General features: G+C 33.9%; 1 protein-coding gene across 3 annotated transcripts in view; it reads right to left on the reverse strand.

Annotated features, from left to right (window-relative positions):
* Window positions 1-12,112, reverse strand: part of HOOK1 (hook microtubule tethering protein 1) — a 115,227-nt gene that overhangs the window by 28,603 nt on the left and 74,512 nt on the right. For all 3 annotated transcript variants that reach the window (XM_061413052.1, XM_061413050.1, XM_061413051.1), the window contains 4 exons: window positions 10,968-11,134; window positions 3,481-3,621; window positions 2,181-2,382; window positions 1,052-1,162 (listed from right to left, as the gene is read on the reverse strand). In XM_061413052.1, coding sequence (XP_061269036.1) covers window positions 1,052-1,162; window positions 2,181-2,382; window positions 3,481-3,621; window positions 10,968-11,134 — 621 coding nt within the window. The remainder of the gene's footprint in view (window positions 1-1,051; window positions 1,163-2,180; window positions 2,383-3,480; window positions 3,622-10,967; window positions 11,135-12,112) is intronic.

Genomic DNA, 12,112 nt, shown 5'->3' on the forward strand with positions numbered 1-12,112 from the left:
GCCCCCAATCCCTCCCAGCATCAGAGTCTTTTCCAATGAGTCAACTCTTTGCATGAGGTGGCCAAAGTACTGGAGTTTCAGCTTTAGCATCATTCCTTCCAAAGAAATCCCAGGGCTGATGTCCTTCAGAATGGACTGGTTGGATCTCCTTGAAGTCCAAGGGACTCTCAAGAGTCTTCTCCAACACCACGGTTCAAAAGCATCAACTCTTCGGCACTCAGCCTTCTTCACAGTCCAACTCTCACATCCATACATGACCACAGGAAAAACCATAGCCTTGACTAGACGGACCTTTGTTGGAAAAACAATGTCTCTGCTTTTGCATGTTCTATCTAGGTTGGTCATAACTTTCCTTCCAAGGAGTAAGCGTCTTTTAATTTCATGGCTGCAATCACCATCTGCAATGATTTTGCAGCCCCCCAAAATAAAGTCTGATGGATTACTACTCAGCAATAAAAATGAATGTAGTACTGATACCTGCTACAACACTGATAAACCCTGAAAGTATTATGCTAAATGATGGAACCCAGTCACAAAAGTCATAAAGTGCATGATTATATATTTGGGACAGACCAGGCAAATTCACAGACAGCAAGTAGATGATGGTTGCTAAGGCTGGGGAAAAGGGGACCAGATGCAGAATAACTGCTATCAGGCACAGGGTCTCTTTGGAATGATGACAGAATTCTAGAAACAATGATGGTTTCCAACTCTGAATACTTACACCACTGAACTATACCTTTTAAATAGGTGCAATTTATGATATGTAAATTATATACTAATAAAGCTTTTAAAAATTGCATCTATGGTCCTTGCTTTCAAGGAATTGACAGTCTAGAGCTGGAACACATGCACTGAGACATGACTTCATCATATCAAGAAAATTTAACAAAACTGCACAAAGAATTTCTACAAGACTTTCTTTTACATCACTAATTTCAATTTGGAGAAAGAAGAACTGGTTACATCACTTCCATTCTTAAAACAGCAAGGATAATATTAAAACTAAAATAGGACATACATATTTCACATCAATTACATTTATGTTTACCTCTTTTTCCTTAAGTAAAGCTTCGTGTTTCTCTTCAAGCCGCTTCATTTCAAATGCTAGTGTGTCCGCCCTTTTGGATTCAGAGGAAAGTTTAACATGAAGATCCTGAACCTTTTATCAGAAACAAAAGTAGAAAATAAAGAGTATATAATATTCATAGCATTTCAGAGATCAATAAATGAACTGGAAATAAAATTTATAGTAAGATTACAGTCTAATTCTAAATATTTGTGGAAATGGCATGTAAATAAAAAATTAAAATAAGTTTTAAAATACACAAATAATAATTTAGCAAAAAAACATAAGTAAGTCTTCTACTGTTTCTCTAGGGTGTTAAATAACAAAAGAGAATATTTTAGGTTATAACTCCATTCTCTAGGTATTTATCCCTGGTTATCAGAAATGTTAATGAAACAATAAAATATCCCCAAAGTATACAAGCTCAGAAGCCAATAAAAATGCCACAAGGGAAGCCCAACAATACTGGAGTGGGCGGTTTATCCCTTCTCCAGCAGATCTTCCTGACCCAGGAATCAAACCGAGGTCTCCTGCACTGCAGACGGATTCTTTACCAACTAAGCTATCAGGGAAGTCCAAAAGACCTAGAAAACACAAACTCAATGATCAACTCTTGAATTAAAATTACAGATAGAAGATACATGTGATAATAAGTACACAAGTGACTACAAGTAGTGTTTATTTGGGGCTTCCTGGGTAGCTCAGTGGGTAAAGAATCCACCTGAAATGCAGGAGACCCCAGTTCTATTCCTGGGTCGGGAAGTTTCCCTGGAGAAGGAATAGACTACCCACTCCAGTATTTTGGGGCTTCCCTGGTGGCTCAGATGGTAAATAATCCACCTGCAATGTGTGAGACGTGGGTTCTATTACTGGGTTGGGAAGATCCCCTGAAGGAGGGCATAGCAACCCACTCCAGTACTCTTGCCTGGAGAATCCCAATAAACAGAGGAGCCTGGCAAGCTACACAGTCCATGGGATTGCCGAGTCAGACACAACTGAGTAACGAAGCACAGCACAGCACAGTGTTTATTCACTGCTACATCCTTCTTAAGGAGTGAAAAGTTATACTCTTTCAATTTTATTGATTAAAAAAATTTAGGTATTTTCTTACCTGTCTCTTGTATGTTTCTAATTGTGTGCGTGCAGCATTTGCCTTCTTTAATTCCTCTTCTAAGCTGACTGTATTATGCATGTACATCATGTTTGTTTCCTGTAAAGTTTTCACCTGCTTGCGAAGGTCATTCAGATCTTGTAGCTTCTGACGATATATCTCAACTGTAGACTCCAGTTTATTTGCTTTATCAGAGGTAGCCCTATAATAACAAAGATTAAACATTACTATGTAAAAACAAGTAAATGCACATAACAGTGTTATTCTGGCTGTAAAACGAGTCTTCCAAATGAACTATCAACTGGTCAAAAAAAATGAGAGGGACAGAGACAAGAAATCATTAACTTTGTGAGAAATCTGGAAACGGGCTCAAAAAGTTCAACCCTTCTGTTATAAAGTCATCAAAATAAAATGCTCAAAATTTGACACACTGTATTATTGAACTATTCTATATATCTCAACAATGTATAAAAAAAAGAATGGTTTTGTAAATACAGCTGAACAATTCTAAGCTGCATTTTAGCTCACAGGCCAGTTGTGCTTTGTGCATAAATCTAATGTAGTTTGTTGTAAGTATTTGATATACTCAGTAAGTTGACCTAATTTATAATTTGTTTGGCAAAGCACTTCCCTTTAGAGTTGTGCACACCTGACAAATGGGATGGAGAAAAAATAAATAAACAGAATCACTTCAATATCACATGAAGGTTAAAATTAATGCTTATAAAGATTTTGTTTTAAATGAACATTAAAAACTGTGTAAGAAATGGTTAATTAAGAAAAATTAACATAAAAAATCATTTAAACAGATTCTTTGCTTAACATTTCGTAGGCAAAGCTCATTATAAACTTTGTACTGTCAAAGACAATAAGAGAACCTGGGATAATCTTGAAATAAATGCTAGGATTCTTATCTATATTTTATCAAATGTCAAAATATGGTTTGTGAGAATACATTTCTTACACAAAAATTTCACAAGATGTACTAGTAAGTACAAGAAGGTCAAGTCAAATGTATCTAAAAATAACAGCTTACAAATTTTTAAGAAAGAGGTATCGTCTTCTTTAATCAGAAATAAGAAAAAGGTTTATGGTTCCAATACGAAAATCTGTCCTAACACGAATCAAATATTATCCTAAAACTTCACATAACTATCAACTAACATAAAAGAAGTAAAGACTAGGAACTTGGATAAAAACTGATCAATACTTGATACACAGGTATAACTGTAAGATTCCTTAATTAAAATATAGAATACCAAAATGAGAAGTGACATAATTATATTTAGACATGCCATACCTAAGAACATCTATTTCATCTTTCAGGGCTCTTGTTTCCTCAGCAAGACTAGTCAATTCATCATTCCTATGTTGAAATTCAATTAATTGCTTTTCAAGTTCTTCACAGTGAACACGGTAATCATCTTTTGCAGCTTCAAGCCTTGCATAAAGAAAACAAGTATTTATAATGTAATTTCCATTATTTGTTTTTTCACTGAGATATGAGCTTAGCAAAACTAACTTCTAAAATGTTTGATTCCACATTCAAAAAAAGAAAAACTAAAGGAATAAGCTACTTTCTAGTCCTTAGTTTTAAAACAATAGCTTAAAAAAAGTTGGAGAACTCATACTTTCCAATTTTAAAAGTTAGTACAAAGCTACAGTAATCATGATAGTGTCATACTACCATAAAGCTAGACATATGGATCAATGACAATTAGAAGTCCAAAAGTAAACTCTTAACATTTATGGTCAAATGATTTTTTTTTACTTAAAAAAATTAATAGACTTTTTTTTTTTTTTTCCAGAAAAACTGAACAGAAAGTACAAAGTTCCTGTATGTTCTCTCATGGTTGTCTCATTCCCCAGTTTCCCTTATTATTAACATCTTGCATTAGTGTGGTTACTTGTAAGAACTGATAAGCCAGTAATGTTCTGAATTTTCATTATCACTCTGAAACACTGAGTCTGGTTCTCTAGTTCAAATAGGAATTTTAATTTCAAAACAAAAAGAGAAACCATATAAAGTTACCCAAAAATGTACATAGCACATAAAGTGGTAAAATATGAACTCTAAGTATAGACTGTGATAAAGAATAAATACTTTGAACCCAAAAGGAACAACAAAAACTAAAATGACTATATAGTGATAAAAATATTTAAAAATTACTTGATCAGCTGATAATAATGCAGAAAAGAAAAATAAACACAAGAACATATATGACAAATGAAAAATAGCAAACTGATAGACCCTAAGCACAACCATATCAAAAATTATGTAAAGGGCAAAAGGACTAAACACACCAATTAAAAAGGCAGAGACTATCAGATGGATAAAAAAGCAAGGCTCAAATATATACTAGTTATGAGAAACATTTTAAATATCAAAACACAATAGGTTAAAAGTAAAAAGATGAAAATAAGTATCATGCAAATAATAAGCAAAGAAAACTGGGGTATTTATCTTAACATCAAAAAAATGGTTTAATACAAAAAGTATTACCAAAGGTATAGATATTTCACAATTATAACAGGGTCAAGCCATCAGAAAGACATATCAAAAAATTATATGTAACTAAAAACAAAATTTTAAAACATATGAAGCAAAAACTGACAGAATCAGAGATCTACAAATCCATAATTATTGTCAAGAATGTTAACATCAGTCTCCCAATAAATGAAAGAACTAACCAAAAATGTCAAATACAGAAGAAATCTGAATAACCTTACTAATCAGCTTGATATAATAAATATTTGTGAAACATGTCAGTAAAAAATTACAGAATACACATCCTTTGCAAGTACACATGGAACATTCACTGCAATAAAACGTGATGATCAATAGGTATCATAAATATTAAAAAGAATGAAGTCTTACGGACTATATTCTCTAACCACGAGGAAATTAAATTAGGAATCAGTCACAATGAGAAGTTTGGAGAAAAGCCTTAAATATTTGCAAATTTAAAAATACATTTCTAAATGATTCCTGAGTCAGAAAAGAAATTAGAGAGGAAATTAGAAAATATTTTGAACTGAATAATAACAGAAACACAATCAATCAAATTTTAGGGACACAGCTAAACCAGTGCTTAAAGAGAAATTTACAGTTTTAAAGGCTTATAATAGAAATAAAGAAATGCTTAAAATCAATCATCTAACTTTAGGAGGCTAGAAAAAGAAGAGCAAATCAAATCCAAAGTAAGTAAAAGGAAAGGAATAAAGAACAGAGATCTAAAACTCACACTATGGGAAACTAATAAAGGCTGTTCGATTAATAGAGGGTGTAAGATTAATAAAACTGATGAACCTCAAGCAAGGGTGACCAAGAAAAATGAAAGAAAACACAAATTACCAACATCAAGAATGAAAAAGGAAACCCCATTACAGCTCCTGTAATCATTAAAGGGACCATAAATAGAATATTATGAAAAACTTCATGCCAATAAATTAAACAACTTAAATCAAATAAATATATACCTTGAAAAAAACAATTTAGGAAACTGACATAATATGAAACAAAATCTAAAAAGCCTATGAACCATTAAATAAATTACATGTGTCATTAAAAGCCCTTTCACAAAGAAAACCACAGATCCAATTGTTTTACTGATTAATTCTATCAAATATTGAAGGAAGAAATAATGTCATTCTTACATAAACTCTTTCAGAAAATAGAGGAGGAGAGAGTATTTCCCAATTATTCTATGAGACTAGCAGAACAAAACCTGAAAGACATTACAAGAGAAAAAAGTTATAGACCAGTATCTATTATAAAGACAAGACACAAAAATACTTTCAAAATATCAACCAATCAAATCGAGTCACATGTGCATAAGATAAGAAAATATGACCAAGGTGGTTTTTCTCTGGAATACAAATTTTTTTAACAGTCAAAAATTAATTGTATTAAAAGAATAAAAAAGAAAAACCAAACCATCTTTTTTCAAGATGCATAGAAGTCCTAAGACAAAAATCAACACTCATCAGTGATAAAAACTCTTAGCAAGGCAGAAATAAAGGAGAACTCTTTCAATCTGATAAAAAGCCCATTTAAAAACTCTACAGCAGGTTTCCCTGGTGGCTCAGTGGTAAAGAATCTGCCTGCCAATGCAGGAGACACAAGTTTGATTCCCAGTCCAGGAAGATTCTACATGCAGCAGAGTAACTAAGCCCATGTGCCATGACTGTTGGCCCTGTGCTCTAGAGACCATGTGCTGCAACTACCGATCTGTGTGCCTAGATCCCGTGCTCCAAAACAAGACACTGCAATGAGAAGCTGGCACACAACTAGAGTGTATCCACCACTCTTCACAACTACCACAACTAGAGAGTACTGCCAACTCTCCACAACTAGAGAAAGCCCACACAATAGCAAAGACCCAGCACAGCCAGAAATAAACAAAGAAATATAAAAACACTACTAGCTAGCTTCATTCTTGACAGTACTTAATTGGACGTTTACTCCCCAAGACTCAGAACATAGCAAGATGTTTGCGCCTGTTCAAAGCAAGGAAAATAAAGACAAGGCAGAAATAACAAAAGGAAGAGGTAAAGGTCTATTAATAGATGACTGCAGATTCCTTAGGATTTTTTTTACCAAAACAAACTACTAGAATCAGTAAGTGAATTAAAAAACTTTGCAGGGCTTCCCTGGTGGTCCAGCGGTTAAGACTTTGCACTTCCACTGCAGGAGCACGGGACTGGACCCTGGTCAGAGAATCAAGATCCTGCATGCTGAGCAGTGTGGCCAAAAAATAAAAAAGTAAATAAATAAAGTTGTTTGAACAAAAAAAGGGGGAAACTCTGCAAAACATACAAGTTTTCAAATGCAAGACATTAAGATTCAAGATATAAAAGTTTCAACATATAAAAACCAACTGTGTATCTATATATTAGCAGCAACTTTTCAGAATAATTTTCGTAACTGTGTTTGTAATAGCAAAAAATTAAATATTTGAGAATGAAATGAACAGAAGACACACACAACACTATGCTGGAAACAATACAACACTGCTAGAGAAATTAAAGACAAATAGACAGAGATACTAAATTCATAAAACAGAAATTCTCAATATGGTTAAGGAATCAATCATATACAACTTGAAGACACAATCACAAAAGGTTTTTAAGAGAAACTGACCAAAAAAGCAAAAAGACAGAAGAGTCAACAACATATTTTGAGAAGAAAGAGTTGGAATATTCACACTACTTGATTTTAAATGACTTACTCTAGAGCTATAGTAGTCAAGATCAAGTCTTACGGGCTAAAGACAGACAAATTCATCAGTAGGAAGGAACTGAATACAGAAAATCACCCAAATTTTATAGCTATATCATTTTTCACAAAGGCGCCAAAGCAATTTGATGGAGTAAAATAAAAATCTTTTCACCTGATGATACTGGAACAACTGGATACACATAAGGGAAATAAAAGTAAAGTCTGACACCCACATATCACACTATTTTCAAAAAAGTCAATTCAAGATGGATCATAGACCTAATTGTGAAAAATAAAACTATAAAGGTTCTAGAAGGAAATACTAGAGTATTTTCATGACTAGGGAGTAGACAGATTTCTTGGACAGTACATAAAAAGCACTAATCTAAAAAATACTGATAAATCAGACTTCATCTAAGAACTTTAACTCCTGATAGATACCATTTGAAAATGAAGTGGCAGGCTACAGAAAAGATGAAATATTATTACATGCATATCTGACAGAGATTCTATAACCAGAATATATATTTTTTAAACTCTTACAACTCAGTAATAAAGACAAACAACCCAATTTAAAAATAGGCTAACAGTGTAGAGAGACAATTCATATAGTAAAATATAGTGCAAAAAAGCACATGAAAAGGTGCTTACCACCATTATCATTAGTTATCAGGAAAATGCATATTAAAGCCACAATTCAACACTCTTAACCCATTCCCTGGAATAACTAAAATGAAGAAGACTGATAAGGCCAACTTACGTTATATAGGCAGAGTAACTAGAGCAACCAGCAGCAAGCACTGCTGGTGGGGATGTAAAACAATATGACCACTTTGGGAAATGGTCTACTGGTGTCTTTTAAATGTAACACAAACAAAATGTGTGACTCAGCAATGCCACTCTATACAATTGCCAATGAGAAATGAATAAATATGTTCACAAAAGTTTTATATTCCCATGTTCATATACATTTTATTTATATTAGCCAAAATCTGGAAACTCAAATGTCCATCTAAAGGAAAATGAATAAGCAAAATGTGTTACAATGTGCAATAATTCCATTTAGCAGAATACTACTCAGCAATAAAAAAAAAAATGAACTGATATATTCAGCAACACTGGTAGATTTCACAAATATGCTGAGCAAAAGAAGCCAGTCACCAAAGAATTCATATTACAATTTCTAATAAGTTCTAGATCAGAGAAAACATTCTATACTGGAAAATAATCGGAAGAGTCTCTGGGACATAGGGGTTATCTGGGAAGGGACATAGGGGAACTTTCTGTAGTGACAGAAATGATTTATCAAATGATAAAGATGTGAGTTACACAAATGTATGCTTTTAGTAAAAGATGCCAAACAGTGCAATTCACTCAACTCACGGTATGTAAACGTTATCTTGAAAAAAGAACTGTAAACATACTGAAGTGTAGCATTAGTTTGCACTGTAGCGTTACCTTTTTATAGAAGGCATGAATTAGCAATTCTTACTTCAAATGTGTTTTGGGATTGAGTAGATGAATAAATCTGCTGAGGAAAATGGAAGTCAGGTTTCTCAATGTTGGAGAAGGGAGTTACAATATGAAAATGCAGAAAATCAGAATGCACCCTGAAGTCACTGGACTGAAATGGAAGATGATAATACGAATTCACTGTTCACTATGAAAATAGATAGATACATGCATAGACATATGTGTGCAAACATGGACTGGTATGAACCTGTACAAGTGACTTTCCTAGCTCTGTACACCAAGGTGGCCCAGAAGCAATGACAAAAAAACTCATCTAGATCATCCTTGGAAGAAAAGCCATGATCAACTTAGACAGCATATTAAAAAGCAGAGACATTACTTTGCCAACAAAGGTCCATCTAGTCAAAGCTATGGTTTTTCCAGTAGTCATGTATGGATGTGAGAGTTGGACTATAAAGAAAGCCGAGTGCTAAAGAATTGATGGTTTTGAACAGTGGTGTTGGAGAAGACTCTTGAGAGTTCCTTGGACTGCAAGGAGATACAACCAGTCCATCCTAAAAGATATCTGCCCTGAATATTCACTGGAAGGACTAATGCTAAACCTAAAACTCCAATACTTTGGCCACCTGATGTGAAGAACTGACTCACTGGAAAAGACTGAAGGCAGGAGGAGAGGGGGATGACAGAGGATGAGATGGTTGGATAGCATCACTGACTTGATGGACATGAGTTTGAGTGAGCTCCGGGAGTTGGTTATGGACAGGGAAGCCTGGCGTGCTGCAGTCGGTGGGATCACAAAGAATCAGATACGGCTGAGCGACTGAACTGAACTGAGACCATAGACCTTTGTTTTTAGCGGACAATAAATCTAGACAGAAAAATTCATCTAGACCATAGATCTCTCTTTTTAGTGGAGAATATTCTCCACTAAAAGGAATCAGGACTTTTGGAGAAATGGTTGATCTAGAGTGGAGGAAGAACAATTAGAGTCTGGAACATTTTGTTGTGCCAGAAAGACGAAAATACTCAAAAAAGGATAGCAACATATTGTAAAGACACATGGCTAATAGAAATGCTTCTCAGTGGTCAAATCTGGGACAATTTAAACATAAAAATAAATGATGATAGTAATGGAATTATAGTCCGTTGAGTAAGAATCAATTTCTAAATGCAAAGCACGATCCTGGATTAGATTCTGAAACAAGAAAAAACTTAAGTTTTAAGGATACTGAGATAGCTGATAGAATTTGCATATGATTTATAGATTAGATAATGATTTGTTTCAAATACCAATTCACTAATTTTGATAACTATGCTGCGGTTTATAAGAGAATATCTTTGTTCTTAGGAAATACACACTGAAGTACATAGGGGTAAAGCAGTATGCCTCCAGTTTATTCTCAAATGGTTCAAAAAACAAAACATATATACACATGTGACTATGTAAAGAGACTGCTAAAGCAAATGAATAGAACTGTAAAACAAATGTCGAATCTGAATGAGAAATATACAGAAGCTCCCTATCCTATTCTTGCAACTTTTTTCAGTAAGTTTGAAATCATACCAAAATAAAGTAACAAAAAAACACATACAGTACAACTGGAGTGCCTATTTATCAGGGCCTTACATTGCAGGGCTCAGGGGTAAGCACAAAAAAGATAATGTTTATCAAAGGTTAGATGTACACTTTTTTTTTTCCGAAGGAAGAAATATAAAAGTTGATATGAAAAGCATCCTTTTAGTGTGAGACTTATGTATTTCTTCCAATTATCAAGTTCCCTCTTCTATGCAAAAATTTCTCTTCTCCCCAGGCTTCAGCAATCATTCTTTTAATTCCTCGTGGACTTGCCTATGGCTTTTGTTTGGCCCTCATCACACATTATTTTGAATTGTTTTGCTTTTTATATATGTATCCCACTTGCTTAACTGGATTGTTAGCCCTACGAGGACAGGAACCACTTATACTAGACAGTATTTTCATCCACTTAGTATTCTAAACATGTGTTGTAATGCTTAATCATCAGTTGTTGCTATTATGATTTTTAGCTACTGGTTTAATAACTGTATAGAATGATTTCTACTAAAAATGCTACCTGAAGTTTTCTTCCTGTAATTGTTCTAGTTGCAATTGTGCATGAAAATATTTTTTTGCAACCATTGTATTTGGATCATCAAAAGATCCATCCAACTGGTCAAGTTTTTCGTTCATCATCTCGTTCTCAGAAACTAGTGAATTCTTTTCATCTTGAAGCGCTGTCACCTAAAAAACAAAAACACAAACATAAGCATCAGTAGCAAATAAAGAGTTTAGAGTGGAATTCTAGATTCTAAATCTGACCAAGCCATTAACTAGCCTAGTCAATCAGACTAGATAAATTCTTAAAGATCCTTCTAGCTCTGGAATTCTGGGTCTAGGTTTGGATCAGAAGAAATAAAATTAATTTTATTAATAGAGAGAAAAGAGAGTTAATACATATAAAGCAGAATATCTTCCAAACTTCATGCTTGCTTTAGGTCAGAGAAGAAACTGTTTCTAAGTCTCTAAAAATTTTATGCACCTAGGTACTTCAAAAAAATAATTTGTTTCCCCTTTAGGTATAAATGTATTTTCAGGATGCTGTTACCTAGTAAACTGAGGTACAAACAAATATGCACAAAATTACCATTTTAGGTTCATAGTAGAAAATTATCAGATTCACATGTATCTTCAGGGGATAACTACATTATTTGGTTAGTGAATCAGCAGCAAAAAACTGAACCCAATTGCACACTGAAACTATTTGCTTAAGATTTAATGGATATAAACATATAACTTTAGAATGACATAAATACCAGCACTTGATACATTTTTAATTCTACTTACATATTTATGTTAACAAGCATTATTTGCTCCCTTAGTTCTACTTCTTTTTCATTTAAAAATATCTTTAAACATTTAGAGATAAGGCTGCAGCCTTTTATAAGACATGCTTCCTGAGTAACTCAGTCGGTAAAGCATCTGCCTGCAATGCAGGAGACCTTGGTTCAATTCCTGGGTCAAGAAGATCCCCTGGAGAAGGAAATAGCAACCCACTCCAGTATTCTTGCCTGGAGAATTCCATAGACAGAGGAGCCTGGTGGGCTACAGTTTGTGGGATTCCAAGAGTTGGACATGACTTAGCGCTATCTTTCTTTCCTTTCTTTCTTTATAAGACCAGACATCTACATGGGATTTTACTAAGATTAGTTTGAAAAAGGC

The sequence above is a fragment of the Bos javanicus genome, chromosome 3 (assembly GCF_032452875.1).
Source record: "Bos javanicus breed banteng chromosome 3, ARS-OSU_banteng_1.0, whole genome shotgun sequence".
NCBI classification, from domain to species: domain Eukaryota; kingdom Metazoa; phylum Chordata; class Mammalia; order Artiodactyla; family Bovidae; genus Bos; species Bos javanicus.